Raw genomic sequence first — 27,806 nt, forward strand, 5'->3', positions numbered from 1 at the left:
ACCTGTGGCTACATCGCTGAATACAGTCAGTGACTTTCTCTCCAGAAAGTTTAACTTCCTTTGTGACCCTTGCACAGGACTGAGCCCTTTAAGCCCCTCCCCTATCAGAAACTGGATTTTTAAGCGCTCAGACCTCAGCAGTCTCTAGGGAGGCAAGGCAGCTTCGAGTTCCTGAGTGCTTTGCATTTCACAGCCCTCCTCCCACCGCCTGGGTCTTAATTATTTCCCTCCCTTCTTCTGAGACATTCCGCGAACCTTGCAGGGGATGGCCCTGAGTCCCATTTAAGACTTGAGCAGCCAACAGTCAGTCACTCGTTCTCGGACCCTTGGCCAGCCCCGAGTCTGCACTGACAGATATTCACTACAAATACAAGCTTTGACGGAGGCTGGGGCCAGCCTAGCTTATGGTTATAAACACGAGTGTGTAGCGTGACACGTCAGTTCAGTAAAACAAAAGTAAATTTCACTTCTAGTGACCACGACTTCCCGATCATGAGCCTTTGACCAGATCTGTAGTATCAGGATCTTGCGGAGTGGACCTCGGAGTTAATCAGAAATCAGTTGGAAGCCTCTGTAACAGTTGTGCCACTGTTATATCCCTGGGAACATCCTGCCGGGCAAGTGGTACGTAGTACGTAAGGTGCAACGATGGGAAAGTCCGCTGTTGATTTTTCTCTCCCAGACGCCTGCATAGGAATTTTGGTATGAGGAAGGCTAGACAACAGAGAGGAAGCTCAACCTTGTAGCGCGTAATTATTAAAAACAATCCACACTAGAGTTGGCTGTGCACCGGCATCCGGGCGGCGGCGGTTGGGGGTGGGGGTCTCCCCTCCCCCTTTGGGAGCTGCAAGCCTCGGTCTTCCCAGTTAGCGTGTCCCTGAACCGCTTGTATCTCCCAGGCCATCTGTCCCCCTGCTAGCCCCGAAAATAAAAACCCTAGGGGCTTATAATTTACATGTCAGATTTATAACAGCAAATTCTCAACCCCCCAAATGCCCACACAAAGAACTCAAAACTCAATTGATGTAAACGCAAGCTGCACACCTAGATGGGACAGGTGCGCCCTACATTACTCTATGGTCCTATGATAGGCATAGCTACCTGTGACTCTTTCTTTTTAAACTGGATGTTTTATTTATTTACACTTCAAATGTTATCCCTTTTCCCAGTTTCCTCTCTGGAAAACTCCTATCCCATCCCCCTTCCCCCTGCTTCAAAGAGGGTGCTCCCCCAACCCACTCACCCACTCCCTCCTGCCTTCCCGCCCTGGCATTCCCCTGGCATCGAGCCTTCCTCCCATTGATGTCCGACAAGGCCCTCCTCTGCTACATATACGGCTGGAGCCGTGGATCCCCCCATGTGAACTTCTCAGGTTCATCTTCTTCCTCTATCTCCTCTTTCTGACTCCTTCCATCTGTCCCCTCCTCTCTAAAACTTTCAGCCCCGCCTTCTTTTTCCACCGTCCAATCACAGGCTCTAGCCTTATCTGACTAATTAAGACTTCGCCTCTGCAATCCATAAACCTCACTCAGTGTGGATTCTGTGTGTTCTGCAACCAAGTTCAACAAGAGTTTCTCACCCTACGGTTCTGGTGGACAACCAAGAAGGATGCTAAGAGTCTGTATTGTTTCCGGGCCTCTGGGGCCTTTCTAGACAACAGCCCCTCATGAGGCATCCCATACCTGACACGGAGTCAATAATCTATGACTTTCGGGATTGGCATTAACCACCCTCCATCGTCATTCTTTGCTTAGACTTTTGAGGTTGCCTGTTCCCCAGATCATTCATACTAAGACCGCAGACTCCACCAAAATTCATGCTTAGATTTAGTATCCATGAAGCAGTATTAGGAGGTGGCCTATTAGGACATGTTTGAGTCACGAGGGTAGAATGGCCATGATCGGACCCATGTTTTTCATACAGAGAGTTCACCTTTTTTTTTTTTTTTTTTTTGAGACTGAATTGGTTATCGTTAATCTAGAAAATAAGGTTTTTGTTTTTTTTTTTTTAAATAAAGAATATTATCTCTTTTGTCCTTTCTGGTCCATGTTCTGCTATGCATGGAACAGCACAAGGCTTTCACCAGAAGATCAGATTTGAGGCTGCTCAATCTTGTACTCCAGCTTCCACATCTATGAGCTTAACAAACCTCATTCCTTCTGTGTTACAAAGTCTCAGGTATGTTGTTATAGCTCTGAAAACAATCAGGCCACATAGAAGAGAAAGGAAACTGAAATCTTGAAAAATATTTGAAAAACTTAAATGAATAAAAAAAAAAAATCACGGACTGGAGACGTGGCTCAACGGTTAAGAGCACTGGCTGCTCTTCCAGAGGTCGTGAGTTCAATTCCCAGCAACCACATGGTGGCTCACAACCATCTGTAATGGGATCTGATGCCCTCTTCTGGTGAGTCTGAAGAAAGTGACAGTGTATTCATATAAATAAATAAATCTTTGCGGGGTTGGGGATTTAGCTCAGTGGTAGAGCGCTTGACTAGCAAGCGCAAGGCCCTGGGTTCGGTCCCCAGCTCCAAAAAAAAAAAAAAAAAAAAAAAAAAAAAAGGAAAAAAGAGAAAAAAAAATCACACGTAATAAAACACCACCAATGATTTGACCAACGGCGGCTTGGAAGAACAAGTGGAACTACGTAAAATCAGAACAATAGACCAGACCAGGCATGTTTGCAGAGGATTAGGGGAGAAATACCTATCAAAAAGGTATATGAGGGGCTGGGGATTTAGCTCAGTGGTAGAGCGCTTACCTAGGAAGCGCAAGGCCCTGGGTTCGGTCCCCAGCTCCGAAAAAAAGAACCAAAAAAAAAAAAAAAAAAGGTATATGAAATGTTACATGGAAATTTGCTACTTTATAAGAGTAGTAAAAATTAGTCATTTAAGGAAAAAAGTGAAAGAGGATGTGGCTCAATGGGTAAGAGCACTGGATGCTCCTTCAGAGGACCTGGGTTCAATTCCCAGAACCTACACGGCCCCTCACAACCATCTGCAACTTCACTTCCAGGGGATCTGACATCTTCTTCCAGCCTCTATGGGCACACAGAGTAAACAGACATACATAGGAAAAATACCCAAATACATAAATTATTTTAAAACGAATAGTTTGAGTTGAGGGAGGGGTTGACACTTTCAGGAGCCACAGGTTACAAAACAAAATCCCCCGTGCCGAGAGACTCCCCTGTGAATCGTTCTACAGGGAGGTCCCAAAGATTCCCCCAAACAATACGGACTATTGATAGCGCTCTTAGTTGCCCAATAGAACCTGATGAAAAGACCCTCATTGCTACACACTTTGGTCGCAAGATGTCAAGCTGGAACTCAGCTAAAAGTCTCTTTCTTGCTGGCTGGCTTTCACAGAGTTGGAAGGGGCTAAGCGGTCTTCTAGGGGGAAATAATCATCGGCAGTCTTGTGTAGCTGCGTCCCCATGTGAACTAAAATACCAACCGTTGGTGTAAGAGTAGCCTAGACATTATCAGTCTGACCAACTACTTTATGATTAGATTTAAGGATCAATACGAAGAAAAGAACTCGTGCCTGGAACTGTAAACCTGGCCGAGAACCTGTAGCTGGAGGTCACAGAGCCTGCACACGGGGTACAGCCTCAGCCAAAGGTCATTGCCCATCCTGAATGTTCCTATCCTCAGTCCCCCAAAACTTTATGAGCCTAGAATCCGTTGATCTGCCTCCTGATAGCCAGTCCTGGTGTGATCATTCACAATATATGCTTACAGGGCTTCCTGACCCCTTAATCTTCGTTTCTGCTTCCCTTTGCCCCGCTAGACCATATTGGCTGACCCCAAACAAGGCATCTTTATCACTTTCCACTGTATTACTGACTTTTCTATGATTGCCATAAAACACCATGACCAAAAGCTACTTAGAGAAGGGGCTGGGGATTTAGCTCAGTGGTAGAGCGCTTACTTAGGAAGCGCAAGGCCCTGGGTTCGGTCCCCAGCTCTGAAAAAAAGAACCAAAAAAAAAAAAAGCTACTTAGAGAAGAAAAAGTTTACCTTGGCTTTTGGTTCCAGAGGGGTAAGAATTTATCATGTTGGGGAAGGCATGGAGCAAGCAGTAGACTTGGAATCTATAGAGTAGGAAGTCGAGAAACCACATTCTCAACCACAAACCCTGTGAAGAAAGTAAACTGGAAGTGCCTACAAGACTGGAGGCCCACCCCTAGCAGTGTTCTTCCTCTAGCAAGACTGCCCCATCCAAACCTTTGCAAATGGTGCCGCCGACTGGAGAGTGAGTGTTCAAATGCCTGAGGCTGACAGGGAGCAATTTCTCATTCAAACCAATACACCCACCCCCTCCCAAAGCTCAGGGAACACCCGGGAAGTGGAGACAGAAGAAGGTTCTAAGAGCCAAAGGTTAAGGAGGACTCTTGTAAAACAAAATTCCCCCCTCTTAGGACTGACAGCCAATGTCTAGAGAAAGTTTTTTTGTTTTTGTTTTTGTTTTTTGTTTTCTCTTCTTCTCTCATATATTATGCCCTGACCACAATTTCTTCTACCACTCCTACTGCAAGTATCCCTCTCCCCCACTCCACCTCCCTTCAGAAAAGACGAGGGACATTAACCAACAGGACATAACAAGCTACAGTAAGACCAGGCACACATATCATCACATCAAGGCTGGACAAGGCAACCCAGTTGGAGGAAAAGGATCCCACAAGAGGACCCAGGTTGGATCCCTACAGGTTCCTTGATCTCTGCAGGTCCCCCATGGGTTCTAGGCAGTTGGTTCTGTGTGCCATGTTCTCATGGTGTGTCCCTGACCTCTCTGATCCCTCCAATCCTGGAGGAAGAGGCTTCCTCTTTCTCTTCTTTTCTTTCCACTTCTCTTCTGCTTCCTTCCTTCCCCCCCCCCCCTCTCTCTACCACTGACAAGTTGCCTATGCTCCATCCTGTAGATCGTCTCCCACCCATGCTCATGCAGGCGACCTCTTCGCACTCAGTTGGTCACACACACAAACACACATGGAGGTAAGAAAGGGTTTGCTGGGGACTAGAGTGATGGCTCCGTCCGTGGTCAAGAGCACTGGCTGCTCTTCCACAGAATGTAGGCTCAATTCCCAGTACCTGCATGGCAGCACATAGCTGTCTGTAACTGGTTCTAGGGGATCTGACACCCTAACTCCAATGTACCTTAAATAAAGGGTTTTTTCTTCTTTAAAGAGAAAGGGCTTGTAGGGAGGAGAATAATAAGAGGGTAATTTATTACATACACATATTGATTTGTCAATGAATTAAAGAATACAAAAAGAAAAAAAACACAGCAAAAAAAAAAATCAACGGAGTGAAGATTCAGCCTATAGAGGATGTGGGGGTGGGGAGGATGCTTTATACACTGATGGTGGTGATTTAAGCTGTACAAGTTTACATCAACGTTAATGCTACTAAAAAAAAAATTGAAAATAGAACTGACTTATGATCCAGCATACCTAGTCATTGTTCTTTAGAGGAACAACCTGATAGAATAGAGGATTTCTTAGCTTGGATTACATGATATGGTCTGAGTAATCCAACCATGGCTGCTTCACACCAGAAAGGTGGAGAATCCAGTAGCTGTTTGTGCAAAGACTGTCTCAGAAGTTCCAGTCTGGCAGTCTGGCGCTGAAGGCCTGGAGTATTCCTGGAGAGCCACTGAAAGTCTATGTAGGCAGCCTGAAGGAGCTGGGTTATGATACCAGCAGAGGAATGTAACTGCAGCAGCAGGAGCACCAACAGAGTAGATGGACTTGCACACAAGAGTGAAGGCAAGCAGGCAAAAGTTTCCTTCTTACATAATCTTTTGTCTGGGCTTCATCAGAAGGTATTGCCCACGTTGCAGCTGTCTTCCCACTTTCACTCACCTGATCAAGAAAACTCACAGAAGTGACAGCAGCTTCTCTTCATTAGTTCTGGATCTGGTCAAGTTGACAACCAAGATCTACCGTCATTCCCCACCTAAACCACTGTGGAACACATACTCTAAGGAAACATGGATATTTGAATGTCTATGTTTTTTGCTTTACCTGTTCACAATAGCCAGAAAAATAGCACAGTCTAGATGTCCACAAATAGATAAACGGAGAAAATGTGACACCACACACACACACAATGGAATTTTATTTGGTCATGAAGAAAATGAAACCAGTGACAGTTTTGGAAAATGGGTGACAGCAGAGATTGATATGCTAAAGAAATAAGCCAGACTCAGGCCAGAACTCACAAAGCAGAGGCAAGCACATCTTTGTGAATTGAAGGCCAGGCAGGTCTACATGGTGAGTTTGAGGACATTCAGGGCCACACAGAGAGACTCTGTGTCAAAAACAAACAAACCAACCTCAAATAAGCCAGACTCAGCAAGACAAACACCATACGGTTTCTCTTATATTCGGAATCCATATTTAAATCCTCTGTGTGTGTGTGTGTGTGTGTGTGTGTGTTTCATAAGTAAATAAATAGAAGAGGATAAAAAGATCTTAATGGAAGGAAGAGGGAGGAAGAAAAGCAGAATATCAGAATGCATGTAACCTAAAGACAGAAGGCTGTGTGTGTGTGTGTGTGTGTGTGTGTGTGTGTGTGTGTGTGTGTGTGTGTAGACAACGTGTGGAGTCAGTTCTCTTTGCTACCATAGGTTCTAGGTAATTGATGCTTTCCCCTGAAGTCGGTGTTCCAGCCTGGATGACTTTCCAGAATGGCCCAAGGAGCTTATAATTCATGTCTTGGGAGGAATCGGGAACAAGCCCTTGCAAACTGTGCTTCATTAATTTTTGTGGTCATACCAGAGCAGAGCAGAGTAGGGTAGAACAGAACAGAATAGAATAGCAGTGGAATGGAGTAGAATAGCGTGGGAACAGAACCCATCAGAATAGAATAGAACAAAACAAAACAGAACAGGACAGGACCTGTCAGGACAGAAGAACAGTCTAATAGAAGCAAGCAGGGTAGAATTGTTAACACAGATTCATCATTAGGATTACCTAGGACAAAAGTGTTCTGACCTGGTCTTGTGGCACACGACTTTAATCTCAGCTCTCAGGAGGCTGAGACAGGCCTGTGAGTTTAAGAGAAGTCTGGTCTATATGGTGAATACCAAGTCAGCTGGAGCTATATAGTGAGACTGTGTCTCGAGAAAAAAATATGCAGACACAGAAAGTCGTTTATTTTCGCAATGGTTCTAAAAGAAAGAAGGTTTCTTCCAGAGTTCATATAAGTTAAATTTGCAGACTGTTCCCTCTTGCAGAAAATAGCTAGTCTCCACAGACAGACTCTTCTCTACAATGAAAACTAGGTCATTGGGGCCATGAGGAAACTTTCCTCTCTCTCTTAGTGAAAGGAGAAGATCGAAGTAGTTAGGTGATAAAGGAAGTGGGCAAAGTTTGAGGAGAGCCTGATGGGACTCCACCTGTGCAGTTCGTATCCAACCATGAGAAACAAAACTATGCACGGGGCTGGTTTTTCTCTCTCATAAGATCAACGGGCCCCAAAGAGTTCCTGTTCCTCTTTCACCTTCTTATGAACTCAGGATATAGGACTTTCCAGTAAAATCATCAAGCGTTAAAAAAACAAAAAAACAGCGGTATAGAATGGATTTGGAAGACACACAGTGCTAACTACCACTGGAACGTGGTCTTGAACATCTTCAAGTAAAAGCAAATCTTTAAAACCTCATCAGTTTCTAAATGACTGTAAAAACTACAGTAACTTGGGGCCACCCTGATGGAAATTCCTTGAAATTATCCTTTGTTTAGGGTTCCATGCTGAAGTGGCTATTCCTTGTTGTCAACTTGACTACATCTGGAACGAACTACAATCCAGAACTGGAAGGCTCACCTTTGATCCTGATCTTGAGGCTGGGAGATACGAGTTTCTGCCCTGGGTCTTGGTATGGAGATCTTGAGGCCAAGTGGCTATGAATCCCAGGAGCTAAAGTCAAGGAGATCTCTGAGTTCAAGGTCACCTGGGACAAAGCAAGTCTCAGACCCAGGCGTGGTGGTACGCGCCTTTAATCTGGGACACACCTTCTGCTGGAGACCTACATAAGGACATTGGAAGAAGGAAGAGTCTCTCTTTCTTGCCTGCCTGCCTGCCTCCGTGGGACGGAGCCACCGCTAGATCCTTGGACTTCCAGCTGCTGCTGATTGCTGATGACTGGAAGTCCTCAACCAATTCTCCTACTACACAGAGATTACCCTGTGACTCTAGAGAACCGTGACTAAGACACATGCAGACATTATAGTTATATGTGAGAAAGTTTTTAACAATAATTGAAAAGGACAATCAATTTAGCTTCAATGGGTCAAGAAATAAATATAAAAAGGAGAGAGTTGTATTGTCATGCTTATTAAACTTAGAAGAACATGACTCTAAGCCTCTCCGATTTAATGTAGGAAGGAAAGGCTGGAAGTAAGGTAAAGTAAGGTGCTGTTTCCAAGAAGCTCCTTTAAGTGTCTCTAGACGCTTCTTTCACAGGTTTCCAACCTTCCTCCCTTGTCTTTATTAATGACAGTACACAGATGTTCAGAATAAAGTTAGACCTAAACTGGACTGTGCAGACAGGAATGAAATACACTCGGGACCATCAAACCATCAAGCTAACACTGACACGCACCAAAAAACAAAACAAAAACAAACAAAAAAACCGCTCTTGTTTATATACAGAATCTCCAAAAGCAAAGTCAATCCAATTGGCCATTCATGTACACGTGCAAGGGAAGATTAGTTTACATTTACACACATATCCGTACGGAATGAAGTACGAAGATAAATTTTAAATAAATGTTATCTGTGGGAAAAAAAAAAAACCCATAAACTGTGACCAGTACAAAGTTCAACTTGAGTGTTTTGTTCAATATTGGGTGCTTGAAAAATATTCATATATAAACTGCTACACACTATAAAAGGTGAGAGAAACAAGGAGCCAGTGTCCGGTGCAGGTTGATGCAGAGGAGAAGCCAGCCCCGGGAAGGTGTTCCCACAGCACCCGCACAACATAAATAGACCGCCAATCAGAAGTAATTGGCGCCCAGTTCACCCAAGGTCAAAGTTACTCGAAATTCAACAGAACTAAGGAATACTGAAGTGAATGTCACTCAAAATCGAATAGCACCAAGGAACTTTCCAGAGGGGATAAACGAAGGCAATTTTTGATAATGTGCTCCTACTATTAACATATGCTCGCTTGGCTTTTTTACCTTTAGACTTCAAGACACTGGTCTTGGCAGTGACATTAGTTCCTCCCCGTGATGCTGAGTGCTATGTACTTTATAATGACATCACACAACACCAGTGGAAATCTGCCTACACTAAGGAGCCATTGGACGCTAGCAACCTTGTAGGCAGGTGCCGGGTTCCATATCTTGCATTCCAACCCCCTACTATGCTCCGAATTCTGCAAGGCACTGGGGCCCTCTCCCTCAGCCTAGTGCAGGATGCCTTTGGCTGGCATGTGCACTTTCCCATGTCCAGGCATGTGCAGTGGAGGCCCAAGCCAGCTGCTAGTTGACGCAGGGGCAGCAGAAGCAGCAGATGGTCCTGCAGGGGTTCTTCTTCTTGTACTGCACCGCCTTGCGCACCTGCGCCTTGGCCTCGCCGGTGTAGTCGAGGGTCTTCTGCACGTTGAGCTCGATGACGTTCAGCGTGTCCGCCTGCTTCTCCACCAGCACTGCCATCTGCAGGAAGAGCTCATGCACGTCGCGAATGCGACCCTCCAGGCGCAGGAGCTCGCGGTGGCGGCTCTCGATCTCGTTGAGCGCCGCCCGCGCGCCCTTCACGTCCGCCAGCAGGTTCTCGGAGAATACATCCCACTTGCCCTGCTCGAACATGTCCTCGATCTGCTCGCCCGACACGTCTTTGCCCATGATCTCCAGCTGCCGCTGGATGCGGATCTTGCAGTTGTCGCGTTGTTTCATCTCGGCCTGGTTATACTCATACATGGCCTGCTGGAAGGCGCGGGCCAGCGCGCTGTACTGTGCGTGTGAGATGCGTGCCACCGCCGAGTGCGCGCCGTGCTGAGCCTCTGCCTGTTCGCTCATCTCCTTCATGGAGCGCAGCTTCTGGTGGATGCCCTCGCCCCGGGTCTTGATGGCCTTGGCGATGGAGTTGGTGTCTCGCTTAATGCTACTGAGGCGCCTCATGGAGGTGAGGAAGCGAACGTTCTGCCTCCCCAGGCGCCTCACGTCGATCAGAAGCAGTTGGTTTTCATCCTGGATGTCCTGGATGACCCGGTACAAGGACTCCAGGATGTGGTCGGTCTCGAACACGATGTCCTCCTGGGGAGCGTCAAAGTCATCGTCCCCATCTGGGAATTGCTGGTCATAGCTCCTGGACAATTCCTGAAGCTCTGCAAGCCGATCCTTCATTTTGCCTACAACAGAAACAGTTGATAGGATCCTTTAAATGACAGTCAGGTTTGTGCATTCAGAGGAGTTGAAGGTCACAGTAACGAATTTGCTCTGATGCCCAGTGCTCTTACTCCCTTTTCTGTGCCTGCATTAAAGCGGCAAAAGGCCCAGTGATATTTTACTTAGACGTAAATACTGTGAGGCAGACCCTTGGTCATGTCCCACAGCCTCTACACATCTGCAGTTCAGCATCACAGGCAGCTCTAATTCAATCAGCAATTTAAAAATTTAGATTTGGGAAACAATTTCTTTTGTTCCCTTTTGTTTCTCCATCATGAATCGGGCAGGCATAAGGGGGAAAAAACCAGAAAGGTTTGCAAATTTTTTCAATAAAGACAGCACACACGGCTTTGAGAAAGACACTAAACACTCTATTCTGTGGCCACTTGTCACTAGCAAACACATCCTCCTGTACATAGAAACAACTTATTTCGTCTATGTGGTGGTCATACCTTTAATCACAGTACGAGAGAGGCAGAGGCAGGTGGATGTCAGTAATTTGGAGGCCAGTCTGGTCCACACAGTGAGTTCCATACAGCCAGGGCTACACAAAGAGACCTTGTCTCAAAACCAAACAAAGTTAAGTTGGCTTTATGTATTTGTCTCTTTAAAATGTTGTCCTGTCATGAGGTGGGGCTCGGGCGCTTAAGGCGAGGTTCTGCTCTCGCTAAGCACCTGTGCTTAGTTCTGAGCACTCTGTCTGCTGCGTTAACCAGCCAGGCTATTCAAATCAGAGAGCGTTAGCTTCAGCCAGCACTCAGGCAAGCAGACACACACACACACACACACACACACACACACACACACACACACACACACACACACACACACACACCAAACAAAAAATGAAGGAAAAAAAACCCCTTAATAGCTGAGCATGCCGGTACATGCCTGTGCTCCAAAGGCAAAGACTGGCAGATGTCTGCAAACTTGAGACAAGTCTGTTTTACATACTGAGTTCCACACTAGCCAGGGATACAAAATAACTACGTCTCAAAAGAACTAAGTAAATAAACAAACCGGTGAGTTAAACAAATGCTGTAAAGGGCTGGGGAGGAGGCTCAGAGAGCCCTGATCCCCCAACAGCTGTACTATAAACTGGATGTGGCCACATGGTAATCCCGGCCTTGGGATTATAGACAGGAGGACCTCCAGGGTTTGTTGGCCATCCAGTCAATCTCACCGAACCAGGGAGCTCAAGCCAGCGATAGACTCTGTCTCAAAGGACATAAGGCAGAGGGTGGGAGGGTGATTTAAGAAGACATGCATAAACTCATGTACGTGCATGCTCCCACACAGGTGCTCGCACGCCCGCGCGCACACACACACACACACACACACACACACACACACACGACACACGACACACAGGCACGCAGACAAACGCTTTGAAGCAAAATAACAGAATAAAGGCAACCCTCATACGGTGTAACAAAACAGAATTTGGACATTGATGTCAGGCGCAAAGGGAGGCCGAGGCAGGATGAACACCGGACCCTGTGAGTTCTAGCACAGCTGGGGCAATACAACCAAACCCCATTGGGGGAAAAGGGTGAGATCTTTTCACTGCTCGCCCCCGCCCCATATCGTTTTCTAGTGGTAATCATTGTTAACACTTTTCACAATTAAAAATCATTTGTACCAAAAATTTGAACCATACATGTTGTCTTACAGCAATAGTATAACACGGTCTCATTTACCCGTCATGCAACCTTGGCTCCCTTTTGCAAGGTTGGTACAAATAGTGTTTCCTATGTGCACACATTTTCAGTGAATTGAAAATGTGAAGTTGGGACTCATACATGGAACTTATACATGGTACTTATACATGGTACTCATACATGGTTCTTATACATGGTACTCATACATGGTACTTATACATGGAACTCATACATAGTACTTATATATGGAACTTACACATAGTGCTTTCTGGCTAGAAAGAGCCTGTTCCCACTACCTAGTCTGCGGCAAAGGCCCTACATGAGTGAATGCGATCTCAAAGGCTTCCTTCAGGTTGCAGTAATTAGTGCTGTGCGGCAGGACCAATGGACAGAGCATCTCTGGTTTGTTGATTATGGAGAAGAATGGCGACCACTGGCTGTGACTTCCTAGCTGCCGAGATGATTATTTACATAAGCTAAGCAGAAATCCTTGTCTGCAAGGATTCAGTGTAAGTTTTAATATAGCAAAATCCCCTGCTTAAAATGCAATTTCTACTCTTTGGAGGGGCAAAAATCAATACTGGACTTTCTCTGTGACAGCAAATGTCATCCTCCTAGCAAAATAATTGACTGCGCCTTAAAAAGACGCAGCCTGGGGACAGACTTGAGGAGAATTAGAAGGCCGATAATGAGCTAAGACACTTGTAGTTCTGATTACTTTAAATTGATTTTAACTGATGTTATCGTCTATGTCTGACCACTAGGTTGACACTCTTGTGTTTTCCAAGGAAGTATGCTACCTAGCTAGCACAGAGCGGGAGCCACACCCCTCTGCTTAAATTAGTATTCAGTGGATTCTACTCTCCCGAGAGTGGATAAACGAAATAGATGCATTTAGATGAACAGAGCATAGATGTTTTCCTTGCATCTTGGCCAAGCCTTGCAGAGCGCTTTACTGGCAGGTAACTGTTGGCAAATGAAAAGAATCCCACGTATCAGGTTTCTAGGACTCTGCCCAAAGCTGTAAAGGAGCTGTGCGTGAAGATCACCTCATTCTCAGCACAGAGAGAGAAGCAGGGTCCAAAGCACCTGGAAGATGGTTCGGGGATCTAACGACCTGACACCATAGGTCCTCTGTCAGTAAAGAGCTAAGATCACTTGAAGGCACGCGTCTCTAATCTGTACAGAAGGCAGAGGGAACACTCAGACGCTTTTGAGGGAACTTTCCCAGTCCCTTCTTGACAGCACAGTCCTGGATGGGTAATGGAAAAGCTGCAAGAGAGGGTGTGTGCCAGTCAACAGGCTTCCGTTCTGAGAATGCCCTCCGACATCTTAGAAACCTGCATCTCTGCTGAGGGTACATCAAGAGGTAGAGGAGGGCACCGAAGAGAGGATTAAGATAAGCTTTATGTTCAAAAGGGCCATATGGGTCATGAAATCCTAAGAGAGAAAATTATAGGAACCGATAAAAGCAAATCAGACAGCTCAACCAATTCGAGCTTCAGGGTGGCAAAGAGCGGCACGTGAACGTCGGCAAACTGTTCATAGAGGTGCTGAGTTAGCACCTGTTTGAATTCATCAGGCGGGAAATTCCAGGGACCGTTTGTAAGTATCAGAAGTCTGCCTCTAACTTTCCCTTACACACGCATGTGATGTGGCCTGAGAGCTCGGTACAAGACAGAAGGACTGGAAAGGGGGAGGGTTAGGATGGGGATTGCTTAACCCTTCTCTTGTTGAGCAATGAAATTTCACACGAGGGCGCATAGAGAAGCAAAGAGATGGTGTCACCTATGTGGACTTCAGCTGTAAGGAGACAGTAAAGTCACCTGGGAGTTACCAGTGCTGCATCAGCCTGCGCCGAGGCATCTAGAGTGGGTTCCTAGTGATTCTAGCACGTAATCAAATTTGTAACCCATCCCACAGATCCCCCTCATTGGGTACTTTGTGATCACGAAAGTCTCGAGGTTCTAGAGAACTGTAAATGGTTCCCCAGGCTGAAGAGAGACTGAAAGGGCCAAGAAACCACAGTGAAGGAAAAAGGACAACTCTCCGCCTCTTCCTCTACCAGAAAGATGGGGGCTTCTGAGGGCAGAGAGAGGCTGCATGTGAAACGAAACCAGTTGAGAAGTCACCTCCAGTCTAGTAAGTCATGGAAACAATCCAGGGAGCCCTGAAGGCAGTGTAAGCCAGAGTGGTTGGAGCTCTTTAGAATCACTTCACTCTCAGGAGAATAGTTAAGGCAGACACTAAGGAAAGAGCATTAAAATGGACATTGAGCTTCAGTCACGTGACACCTTGAAGCACATTAATAAGTTATGTAACAATTCAAAATGAAGGAAGGTGTGACCCTTTTAGCTAAATACACAAGACGTTGGGACCTGGGTCCTACTGTTGAATTTGGCCCATAATATCTTGCTATTTTTCTAGTCATGGCTCAATTGGTAAAGTATTTGCCACCCAAGCGTGAGGACCTGAGTTGAAATTGCCAGCACCCATGTAAAAATCTGGACGCTGTGATGCAAATCTGTAGTCATGACTCCGGGGCAGCTGAGACAGGTGAATCCCTGGAGCTCACTGGCCAGCCAAGTAATTTTATTTAGCACTAAATTCAGTGCGGCATTCACTCAAAAACCAAGGTAGAGAGAAAATTTGGAAGATATCTAGTGTTAGCTTCTGGCCTACACATTCACATATATATACATGTACCAACACAGGTGCACGTACACAAACACACGTGAGCACATGAGAACATATCACACGGTACCCCACACACATCCTTGCACATACATGTTTTCTCTAACATCAGGACGCATGACTCAGGATCAAGGAATGGGGATGGCAAGTGCAAAACTAACACACCGGACGCTGCAGAGAACAGTCACCAGAGTCACTGTCTCTGCTTGTCCCCAAGAAAGCACTTCATAAACACAGTGTGTAGCAACAACTGCTTGTGAAGGAAAGGTTTTATGTGCATTTACTCTGTAGCAACCAAAAAGGAAAGAAAATTGTTAATTGTTACAGTCTCAAGTAGGTCCCTTTGAAATGACAAAGGTAATTTGTCATCTTGTTGTCTCTCCACTTTGTGTCTGCATAGAGAAGTGTTTCTTTGCTTTTCTCATGCTGCAACCCTTTAATACAGTTCCCCATGTTGTGGTGAACCCCCTCCCCCCACATACACCATAAGATTATTTTTGTTGCTTAATAACTGTAATTGTGTTACTGTTGTGAATCATAATATAAATGCCTGATTCACAGATGGTCTTTGGCCATCTCAGTGAAAGGCTGCAAGCCACAGATTGAGAACCACTGACTTAGGGCTGGAGAGGTGGCTCAGCAGTTTAAGAGCACTGATTGCTCTTCCAGAGGTCCTGAGTTCAAATCCCGGCAACCACATGGTGGCTCACAACCATCTGTAATGGAATCTGATGCCCTCTTCTGGCATGTGTGAAGACAGCTACAGTGTCCTTATATATAATAGTTTGTTTTTTTTAAAAGAACCAATGGCTTAGACAGTTCTCAGCCCTCCACCTCTCCCCACAACAGTCATGTCTGCCTGATAGTTTCAGAGCCTTGACATGCTGAGAATTATTAACCAAAATAATTAAAGTAAATTAAAATAACTAGAAAAGAAACTAAAATAGCTAGAAAAGATATAAGATATAAAATAATTGGCAGGTTTTGTCTAAAATAATTACTATGCTCTGCTAGAAGTGAATGTTTCAAGGCTACGTTGACTCTTACCTAACTCTGAGATAAATTGTGGCCTTTGTGGTTTTGGCCTCTAAAAACTCTGCGTGCCTGGGTTTGGGCACCGAGAGACTTTTCAGAGTCACAAGCACACTCTTGGTCTGGCCCTCAATAAAAAAGGACTCAGAACCTCGAACTGGCTTAATCAGTGTGGTTGACTTATGTAGGTTACTATGCCTCATCCCAAATTCATTTGCAAATTTCTGACACTAGCCTGTCAGAATGTATCTGTATTTGGAGCTGGTAATGGAGTAATTAAGTTTTTTAACTTATTCAATGTGGCTGACAGGGAATCCAGCGGAGGAAATTCTGTCCATGCAGAGGAAGACTAAGAGAAGACACAGTTAATCTGTAAGCCGAAGAAACAGACCTCAGAAGAAACAAACCTCGCTAAATTAGTCATTTTTCTATTGCTGTGATAAAACATTCTGACCAAGCGGGCTGACAGAAGAAAGAGATTGCAGTTTCTGAGGGATGAGAGCCGACCACGGCAGGGAAACAGCGAGCATGGCGGCGGGAGCAGAAAGCTGAGGGCTCACATCTTGAGCAGCCAGCACAAAGCTGAGAAAGCAGACTCAAAATGGTGTGAGTCTTTAAACTCTCAAAGCCCATCTCTAGTGACAGCCTTCCTCCAGCAAGGCCACACTTAAAAAAAAAAAAGATTTATTTATTACATGTACACTGTCGCTGTCTTCAGACACCCCAGAAGAGGGCATCAGCTCTCATTACAGATGGTTGTGAGCCACCATGTGGTGGCTGGGTTTTGAACTCAGGACCTCTGGGAGGGCAGTCAGTCCTCCTAACCACTGAGCCATCTCTCCAGTCCAAGGCTGCCCTTCTTAAACCTCCCTAATAACGCCATCAACTGGGGACCGAATATTCAAACACCCAAGACATTGCGGAACATCTCATTCAAATCACCAAACCTCCCCAAACCCTTATATTGGATTTACAGCATTCATGAACTGTGAGGTGTGTCTAGTGCCGGGCTATCCAGACTTTTCTCACTGTGATATGTTAGTTACCATCTACAAAGTTCACACCAGAGAGCTAGCTGCATACGGACTGACTGGGTTGTAAAGCAAAATAAACAAACAAACAAATTAACAAAACAACAACAACAGCAACAAAGCCACCACCAACAACAATAAAAATAACTCACGACATTTTAATTATGCTTATGGCTTTCCCCTTGGCTTCCATTCACAGCTGTCTTTGACTGAATGTGGTAAGCAAACTGGACAGGCCTAAAAGCCATTTGCACCGTCATACTCTGCCATGACATCTCTTGCCTCACACCGATAAATCAGATCCTTCCTGATTACACAGTGTGTTACACGTACTTTGGCTCGTAGTGAGAAAACTCAGACACAGATATGGGAACACAGAGGGGAAGGAGGTGCAGACTGGATCGTGAGGGGTTTGCCTCAGAGGTGAATTGGAGAATAGGGGAGCAGCCCGCCTCTCACTCTGGTCTCGAGTACGCGCAGAGTGTTGAGTGGTTTCCTTTCAGTGAATGTTAACCACACGTTTAGACACGGGAGCTTGAATTATATGCAGCGTCCAGCTATTGATAAAGCGGAAATCATCCTGTCCCCAAGGGAGTATCAACAATCGCCTCTGTATAGGAACCAAGCTCTTGTTTCGGGGTTTTGTAATCTATAGCTGTTGGATCTCAGTTTATTTAAACAGTAGATGGAAATGATGGCTGCCGGGCAAGAGGTCCCTTCCTAGTCCAGAGGAGACCCCAGGAGAAGCTCCTAGAGCGTCCCTTCCTGGTGGACGCAGCCGGCACCGGCGTACATTGCCTGGTGAGCTGAGCTTGCAGCCCTGCCCTCACGCCGCACGCTCGAGGTCACGGCCTGCTCAGCTGCGATCGCCCTGAACAGACCTTTCTCAACTACATGCTGCAGCCCCTCCTGCCCAGCCGCCCCCACACCACAGTCATCTGGTTGGGAACAGGACATTCCACTATGTCACAGAAGCTTAGAGGTTGTTTTCCAGCTCGCCCATAAGACCACGCCCTTAAAAGACAACAAAAGCTCTTTCCCCAAAAGGGTGACTCAAAGCCATCACGGTTGAGTCATTTCACTCAACGGAGTGATCCTCTCGGTGCTCTGCTCTGTTTCTCCATTTTAAAAAGCGACATATCGAAAAAGGAGAAAGACCCAAGTACCCCCGACCCCATTCCCCACCCCCAGGGACAGAGTTTCTCTGGGTAGCTCTGGCTTCTCTGGAACTCACTCTGTAGACCAGGCTGGCCTCAAACTCTAATATCCACCTGCCTCTGCCTACCGAGTGCCAGGATTAAAGGTGTGCGCCACCACTGCCCAGCAAGGAAGTATTATTTTATCCTTTAAACATTATAAGCTCTCAAGGTGATTAAAAGAAAGACAATAAAAGCCAATTTTTTTTCAAGTACATTTGTCAAACACATATTTAACATTCTCTTATGGTGCATTCAAAGCACAACATGAGAGTTTAAAGACTGTTCATCAAAATGGAGTTAGAGCTAGAAGAGATCATAAAAGTGTTTGCTGGGCTGGAGAGACGGCTCAGCAGTTAAGAGCACCGACTGCTCTTCCAGAGGTCCTGAGTTCAATTCCCAGCAACCGCATGGTGGCTCACAACCTTCTGTAATGGGATCTGAAGACAGAGACAGTACACTTATATACATTAAGTAAATAATAACTTTTTAAAAATGTGTTTGCTGTGAAAGTCTCTCCTGGGTATGGCCTCATAAACAAGACCAGAACAATGACAAAATCAACAAATGTGCTAACACGGAAAGGTGAAAGTTTGATGGGGTTGCCATCCCCAGTCAAAGAACTATGGGCAACTAAGGATTCTGGGAGAGGAAGAAGTGGTCAGCCCCGAAACTGTACACAGAAACAACAACCAAAATGGACTCAGCAACTTGTGTGTGTGTCACTGAGGCTTGCCCTGGCTTACTATTGGAGCCATTGTGAGGAAGTGGGAGCTAGCCTTCTGAGAATGGGGACCACACAAAGAAAGTGGCTGAGTGATTGAGCCTGGGGTAGACCTATCCAGAGCTGGTCTACTGTAAAAAGCTTGCATAGAGGTCAACTCGTGTCACTGCCTCAAACATAAGAGAGGACTAACAGCTATCTGGGGGTGCTTTATTGTCACAATAGTCAGTGATACACCTCTCTGGGTTGATCTGTGCCCCCCCTCCACTGTACTCTTCTTTAATCCCAAATTAGGGAGCTGATAGCAATCACAGAAAATTCATATTTTTTGGAAAGTTAATTCTCACGCATTTAAAAAATTTTTGTTATAACTTGAAAGAAAAAATATAAGCAATATTCCAAACAACCATCCTGAGGATTGTGATAATATGTCATGATCATAGTTTAAGGTATATATTTTGACCACCCATTACATTTGTGATATTCTGTTCACATTTTATCTAAAATTTCATATAAAGACACATTTAGGTTTTCAGGAAGGATGCATAGCCTAATAAACCAGAGAGGATCACTCTGTCTTTCCTGTTGATCTGTAGCTGGTCCCAGTGAGGATACAATAAGGCGTAAAGAGCTGCTTCACAGCGTCGGGTGCCAGGGAGTTGCTTCACGTTCCTGCGTGCTCTACGAGAGCCTCGCAGCTCTAAGCGTTCTACGGGAGCCTCGCGGTCCCAGCACTGCACCGGAGCCAGGAACCGTGAGTTGGGGACAGTACACAGACACCTGGTAGCTTTACCTTTGGCCTGGGTTCAGTCTGATAGGAGGTCAGGAGAACTTGAAGAGCCAGTTTTGGTGCAAGTGAGCGTAGCTCAAGTCTATTTGTCGTTCGGCTCACCCCCAAAGAAGGTGCAGCCGGCAGGCTCAGTGCAACTTTCCAACTGGCTTGGATCTGCCGCACAGTATCAGCCAAGACTGCGGCAGAGGATTTCCGTGCCATCATACTAAAAAGAACCCAAATTATTGGCGGGGGGGGGGGCTCAACTTAGTCTCTAAAAAGTGTCTGGGGTTGATATGGCCAGACTCATCCTTCAGAGTGGTAAGGCAACCGGTTAATTCTCCTCAGAGCCTGGAGTCTATTCAGAATCCCACATCTACATATAGAAGTAGGAGTGGCCAAGAGTTCAGCCCTGGCTGTTTCGTGAGGTCATGTTCTCATTCCACTTCTGGCACCGTTGGCCCTCGCTGGAGATTCCTCTCAGGCTTCCAGCATCCCAGCAGGTAGACAGGGTGATTGTCAAGAAAGGAATGCAATGGGGTTGGGGATTTAGCTCAGTGGTAGAGCGCTTGCCTAACAAGCGCAAGGCCCTGGGTTCGGTCCCCAGCTCCGAAAAAAAGAAAAAAGAAAAAGAAGAAGAAAAAGAAGAAGAAGAAGAAGAAGAAAAAAAAGAAAGGAATGCAATGGTTGGGGATTTAGCTCAGCGGTAGAGCGCTTGCCTAGCCCTTGCAAGGCCCTGTCCCCAGCCCAGCTCCGGGGGGGGGGGGGGGGGGGGAGGAATGCAACTCCTCAGAGGCTGCCGCTTTCTGAGACTGCAAATGTCACTCTTCCTTGCAGTCTACCTTCTCCTGTGTATGAACGCCGACCTCACTGACTTAGAGCAGACTCGGTGGGAAGGTCCACAAAGAGCTTTTGCACATGCAAGAGTAAATACTCTGTCTTTGCTACCTGCTTTCACGAGTTCCTTAGATTCACAGGACCTTAATTGGCTCAAAGAACTAATGCAGATCTGGTAAGCACGCGTGTCCACAGCACGTTTTCCAGGGTGCTATTAACAGCCTATGTTCTACTTCATCTGTGGCCGTAAGCGACCCTAACGCCTACTACGGGTCACTATATCATTTGAGCTTAAACATTTTTAATGGAAGCAGGGTCACCTGTGCTATGGCATATAGCTGGAGGTCAGAGGACCATCTTAGGGAGTCAGTTCTTTACTTCTACCTTTGAGGGCCTCAGGGATTGAACTCATGTCACCAGACTTTCATAACAAGTACTTTACTGACTGAGCCATTCTGCCAGCCCTATTTGAAGTTTTAAATGACTTCTTCTCTTTTCCCTTTTTAATAATTTCTTTTCTTAATATTTTAAAATCTCCTTTTTCCTGTTTAACTCTTTAAACAGGGATATAAAAACTCTGAATTATTTGATATAAAAGATAAACATTTTCCATCGTCTAAATAAATTATTCATTTATTAAAATATTAATAAATATTTAATAAAATTAAATACATTTATAAACTAGTCCACGATAAAAATCTAAAACATCTCCCATCAGGTACCTTTTGTCCTAGCAAGTCATGTACACTTAGCAAGCACATTTAGAAGCATTGACCCTGGTGCTATAAAGGGGAGAACATTTCTCTGGTGAAATAGAGGGCACTATGAGGTTTCTTCTGGACAGGGCATCCCACAGCATCACCGAGAAAGCCACTGGGTACATTCCACCATCAAAAGTCTTGCATAGGTGAAGCTAAATAAAATGATGAGGGAAACCTGGAAAAGGAAAGAAAATTCTAGAAAGGAAAAGAATGTTCTCATGTGCTTCTGTGCTCAAGAATTCCCAAGGTGGTTAGCACGTTTCGGAGACTAAGGAAGAATCGGGAGGTGTGTAAACTAGTCTGAGGCCTAATAACCTCATGACTTAGTGTTTACAAAGCCCCAGGTTTACCTTTCATCTGTATTCTTTTATTATTTATTGTAATGGGGAGGGGTGTTACACATCTATGTGCACGTTTGTATACGAATGCATGTGCCCATGTGTGGAAGCTAAGGGCCGACAGTGGATGACTTCCTTAATGGATGGCTTTCTTGATTGTTCTCCAACTTATGTTTTTGAAGTGGGCTCCCTCATCAAATCTGGAGTCATTCAGCTAGACTGCCTGGCCAGCCCCTGGGATTTTTTCCCGTCTCTGCCTGTCCAATGTAGGGATTACAGATGCGTGCTGACACACCTGGCTTCCCTTGTAAGTGCTAGGGGTCTGAAGTCGTGGTCTCATGCTTGCACAGTAAGGACTTCACCAACTGTCATGCAGAGGGATTGTCTAACGTGGCAAGGACACTTTATAGACACTTGCCTGGGGGGGGGGGCATGTCTTCTTGGAGAGGAAGGAGGTTGTGAGCTCGTTTAGAAAGATAAAGTAATGGAATTTTATGTGGCCCATAACTTGAGAGTAGATTTAGACCATCTGGAGTTGCATGACTGGAAAGAAAACCAAGCTAGCGAGAATAGAACGGCAAGGAAGAGAAGTTAACGGACCATCCAGAAAGCAGGACATACGGCGAGCTCTAGAACGTAATCGTGTTACAAAGCGCAGTGGATCTGCTTCCGGATATCGATCTAGCTTGAGTTACGATAGAGTTGTACTGGGAATGGGGGTGCATGGCTGGCTAGAAAGGGGTGCAAATGATCTGAAACACTGGCAATGCCTAAAACTGAAAAATCAGAAAACTGTGACAGAAGTACTATTTAGAGACTGAAGGCACACATCTGAAGAAGCTGGACCTGCTTACTTTTAGTGGAAATGTGAAAGGGGACTGAGGTTTTTTTGGGTTTTGTTTTTTCATATTTTTTTAAATTATGTTTCATGGAATTGGCTTTCCTTGAATATATGTTTGATGAAAATTAAAAGGTAGAAAAGGAAGGAAGGAAGAAAGGGAAAGGGAGAGGGAGAGGGAGAGGGAGAGGGAGAGGGAGAGGGAGAGGGAGAGGGAGAGGGAGAGGGAGGGGGAAAGGATAGCAGAGAGTGATCGAGCTGGGTCAAAAAGGACAGGCCTATAATCTCATCCATTACAAGGAGGGGTGGCTATGGCAAAAGAATCACAAGTTCAGTGCCTGCCTAAAGACTAAAGACTGAACTCAAGGCCTGATTGGCAAGTTAGTGAGACCCCATCCCAAAACAGAATGTAAAAAGGCTTTAGGGATACAGTTCAATGGTAGAGTGGTTTTCTAGAGTGTGCAGGGACCTGGGGGTCCATCCCCAGTACTGAAAACAAACAAACAAACAAACAAATGAAACAAAGAGGTTGTAGGTAGGATTCTAGCTATTGACAGGCCATTGTATCCCTACTATGTACTCAATTAACTTCCTTCCTGAAGGAAAGAATGGGAGGGAGGGACAAGGAAGGGGGAGGTAGGCAGGAAAGACCTAATTAATGCTGTGAATTTGGGCTAGAGTAGGGTGACTAAGAAGACTTCAGAAGAGCTGGACATGGTGGCACACACACTTAATCCCAGCATTCAGGAGGCAGAGGGAAGAGGATCTCTGTGGGTTCAAGGCCATCTTGGTCTGGCGTACATAGAGAGGGTAGGGAGAGCAGCATAATTGAGAAACCCTGTCTGTTTTCCTGAGGGCCCCGGGTCCCTGATTCTGACATTGACGGCTTCCTGTAAATTCCACTTTGGATTAGACCTTTAAACACATTTATAGTGGGATCAGAAACTTTTCACATGGACTGAGGAGAGATAGCTCTGCGGTTAAGAGCACTGACTGCTCTTCCAGAGGTCCTGAGTTCAATTCCCAGCAACCACATGGTGGCTCACGACCACCTGTAATGGGATCTGACGCCCTCTTGCTCACGTACATAAAATAAATAAATAAATCCTTAAAATAAAAACTTTTCAAAAAAGGAGAAAAACTCTATGTACTAAGTTTTTGATTGAAATAAACCAAACTTCCCACAAGGCTTTGGATTTAAAAGCCTGAAAAGGAAAATGACCCTGAGCCAACTGTGGTGCACACACGCACACACACACACACACACACACACACACACACACACACACACACACACGATCTCTGCACCGGGGAAGCTGAGGCAGGACTCCAGTGAATTCAAGTTCTACCCCCACAGTGAAACCCTGAAATGGGAACGTGGAAAGAGAGAGAAAGATCCTAAAATAATTGTCAAGGTGTTGGGCAATGGTGCCGTCAGTCAGCAGAGTGTTTATATAAAAGCATGAGGCTTGAGCTCCTCTCCCAAAACCCACATAAAAAAACCAGCTTGCTGGCACAAGCTTGTGCTGTGCTAACCCAGGTGAGGAGGAGACAGGGAGGCCTGGGGGCCAGCTGGCCAGACCACCCAGCCTAGCCAGTGGCTTCCAGACAAGGGTGAGATCCCACGCCTGCAAGAAGTCATTGTTCTCTGCCTTCCATGCGCATGTGCACACATACGTGAAACACCCTCACACACTAAAATAAACAATTCTCAATTAGTGAATGGCTAATTTTGGTGGTGTTGTCTTTTATAAAACGAACACGGTAGTAAGGAACAGAGGCTGACCCGACGACTCCTTCATGAGCCCATAATGAAGAGAATAACACTTTGCAATATAAAATACAGACAGGTGGATATGAGTAAAAACACAGAGAACCATGGCATACAAGGACATACGGGACACACACCCATCAGAAAAACAGTAAGAGGACTGTAGACGAGCCAGGCTGTCATCGTTGGCTGGCATAAACTGAATTCTCTGTAATCTCCACCATAAACTCTCTAACATTACAGAGACATTCTGGATTTAGAGATGCAAAAGTGGGCTGGAGAGATGGCTCTGTGGTTAGGAGCACTGACTGCCCTCCCAGGGGTCCTGAGTTCAAATCCCAGCAACCACGTGGTGGCTCACAACCATCTGTAATGAGATCCGATGTCGTCTTCTGGTGTGTCTGAAGACAGCGACAGTGTACTTATATAGAATAAATAAATAAATCTTTAGAGATGCAAAAGCAGTAAGAGAAACGCTGGTAGAAAATTCATAATCCTTATCTGCCCTGAAGGAGACTGATAAACGGTCTGAAGAAATCCCAGCAGGAAAGAGAACCAGGCTTCGAGACATAAACCTGGAGACCTCCACGCAACAGAGAATGAGTGACAAGATGCCAGTTAGCAGCTTAGACGAAAATGAGAGAAATAATAAGGGTACAAGATCTAGAAAAATACGCCTGGTGCTGATGCTGAGAATGACAGCGGTGGGAAACAGGCAGGTAATCCTCAGTGAGTCACACGAAAATGCTCACAGCACTGGAAGTTGTTAACTCGAAAAACCGCCCAATTCAATGTCAAAAAGGACGAATGGACTAAAACAGGCCATTCCTAGTGTCATCATCCTTCAACCTCTAAATACGAGTTGGCATGCTTCTAATCCGATCCCTTAAGGGACAAATCTCGCCACCTGAAATTTTTTGGGAAATGAAAAATTTATTATGTTTGTGTATGAAACTGTCCCTCGGTAAAAAAGTAAATTAAAAAAAAATTATGGTAGAGGATAAATAAGAGACACGACGGCCCTTTCTGGTCTCCGCACATGCGTGGTTTTGTGTGCGGGAGCACGCACATGAAACAAACGAAGAGTGTAAATATAAAAGGAGAGATTAAATTTGAAATCTCAGCGTCAGCATGCAGTTAAGCAAAAAGGAATGCTAGACATATTGGTTAGCTCCATTCGATCACGGAATTGCGTGCGTATATCAAAATGCCACAGGGTACCACACACATGAGCAAATATGACTTATCCGTCAAAATAAAACTGACAATGTGCGGTGGTTTGAGTGAGAAATGTCTCCCCCATAGTCTTGGACATTCGAACACGCCATCCCTAGCTGGTGGTGAGGCTTATGTGGATAGTGTTGCTGGAGGAAATATGTCACTAGGGGGCAGGCTTTGAGAGTTAGAAAGCCCCACCCACTACTAATTTACTCTCCCTGATGTGTGTTCAAGATTCAAGATGTGAACTCTTCCCATTCCACCCACTGCACCTCCCTACCATCGTGGGCTAAGGAACCCTACCTCAGGAACACTGAGCCGAAATTTATTCTTTCTTCCTTAAGTTGCCTTTGAGTTATTTTGCTACAGCCACAGAGATGTAACCAATACGAAACGACTGTCAATTTAAATATTAAATCCTGATAGTTCAAAAAAAATCAAGAATTTATCATTTCTTTTTCTGTGCTCGGATGAGCTTGTAGTCTATGAGGGGAAAAAAATACACCCCAACAGGAGAACAATAAGAAATGAAGAATTGACCAGAAAAGAAGAAACGGGAAGGACCCAGTTTGAGCTGCTAAGCAGGGTGGAGACTACCAATTGCAACACAGGAATTGCAACCTTTCTCCCCTGCTTGGAAGCCAAGTTCACAGAACAGATACAGTTCTCGGCAACTGTGTTTCACTCCTGGGGCCGTTTAGGACAGAACTTCAAGGGTGACTCTCTTAGGCCAAGCCCAGCAACCTCTTCATTGACAATAGTGACTCCAAAAAGTATTTTAAAAGCTATTTCTATTAGATTTATTTACTTTTTTTACTTATTTATTTATTTATTTATTTATTTACTGATTTGTTTTTATTTCTATGGGCAAAGTGTTTGCCTGCATGGGTGTACGTATACAGCATGCATGCCTGCTGCCTGAGGAGTGCAGGAGATGGTGTCAGGGTCCCTGGAACTAGAATTATAAAAGGCTGTGCTCTGAGTGGTCATGTGGGTGCTGGAAACCAAGTCTGGGCAGGAGTCCCAAGTGTTTTTAACTTTGGTGCAGTTTTTCCAAGCCCTATATTTGTTTATTCTTTGTATGTGTGTGTGTGTGTGTGTGTGTGTGTGTGGTATGTTGTATGTGTATGTGGGGTGTGTGTGGTGTGTGTGTGTGGGGTGTGTGTGTTGTGTGTGGGGTGTGTGTGTATATGTGTGGTGTGTGTGGTGTGTGTATTGTATGTGTGTGGTGTGTGTGTGTGTGGTGTATGTGGGGTGTGTGTGGTGTGTGTGTATGTGTGTTGTGTGTGGTGTGTGTGTGTGGTGTGATGTGTGTGTGTATGGTGTGTGTGTGGGGTGTGTGTATGTGTGGTGTGTGTGTGTGGTGTGTGTGGTGTGTGTGTGGTGTGTGTGTGTGTGTGGGGTGTGTGTGTATGTAGGGTGTGTGTGTGGTGTGTATGTGTATGTGGGGTGTGTGTGGTGTGTGTGTGGTATGTGTGTGTGTGGTGTGTGTGGTGTGTGTGGTGTGTGTGGGGTGTGTGTGTATGTGTGTTGTGTGTGTGTGGTGTGTGTGTGGTGTGTGTGTGTGGTGTGGTGTGTGTGTGTGTGGTGTGTGTGGGGGGTGTATGTATGTATGATGTGTATGTGTGGTGTGTGGGTGTGTGTGTGCATGTGTGCATGTGTGTGTGTGCGTGTGCATATTGTGGATATTAGTTTTCAATACCAGGTGAGCCCTGGGTTGGAAGCTCCGGTCATTAGACCTGGTGACAAATGCCCTTACTCACTGAGCCATCTTGCCAGCTTCATGTGCTTACAATTAAAATTAAAAAAAAAAAGTCTACAAATTCACGAATTTCAGAGCCTTAGATATTTGGGGTTTTGTTTATTTTTGTCATTGTATATTACATATTGGGATGTTGAGACCAACTTCTAGCAACAGCATTTGCATGAAATATGCAGAAACTTCCTTCTCTGTTCCTTCCTACATAAACACCCAAGTATGCACACATATACACATAGATATATAGACACACATGCATAAACACATACATACACACATACAGTCATATGCACACATACACATTCACAAACACACACTCAGACACACACACATACATCAACTCAAATGCATGCACATACACACAAGTGCAAATGTGTGTGCCCGCATATCCACGTGGGAAATCTCAACTTTGATCTACGTACAACAAAAGATTTTTCCCGTGTTGGAGTGTAACAAAAGCCACCCTCCCAGATTTCACTTCGGTGTGAATTGGTTTTCTTAAAAATGTGACATTTTGGGGCTGGGGATTTAGCTCAGTGGTAGAGCGCTTGCCTAGGAAGCGCAAGGCCCTGGGTTCGGTCCCCAGCTCCGAAAAAAAGAACCAAAAAAAAAAAAAAATGGGACATTTTCTCTGACCTCAGACTGGGTCTGTGAACAGACACTCCCCATGCTTCCTCTTTCCCAATACTCACCACGTTCCCCTACTAACTGGTTTACTGCACGGTCTCTTGCTGTTTAGGTTCTGCCTGCCCATAACCTTCATGGGTCTGGG

The 27,806-nt window shown here is 45.3% G+C and overlaps 1 protein-coding gene across 2 annotated transcripts in view; it reads right to left on the bottom strand.

Annotated features, from left to right (window-relative positions):
• Positions 1–6,103: 6,103 nt before the first annotated feature.
• Stx11 (syntaxin 11) overlaps positions 6,104–27,806 on the bottom strand; it is a 29,012-nt gene continuing 7,309 nt past the window's right edge. The window contains exon 2 of one of the 2 annotated variants that reach the window (XM_008758601.3): positions 6,104–10,365. In XM_008758601.3, coding sequence (XP_008756823.1) covers positions 9,497–10,360 — 864 coding nt within the window. In that variant the 5' untranslated portion in view covers positions 10,361–10,365 and the 3' untranslated portion in view covers positions 6,104–9,496. The remainder of the gene's footprint in view (positions 10,366–27,806) is intronic. The other variant, NM_001025638.3, reaches the window with a different exon arrangement.

This window comes from Rattus norvegicus, chromosome 1, assembly GCF_036323735.1.
Source record: "Rattus norvegicus strain BN/NHsdMcwi chromosome 1, GRCr8, whole genome shotgun sequence".
Taxonomy (NCBI): Eukaryota; Metazoa; Chordata; class Mammalia; order Rodentia; family Muridae; genus Rattus; species Rattus norvegicus.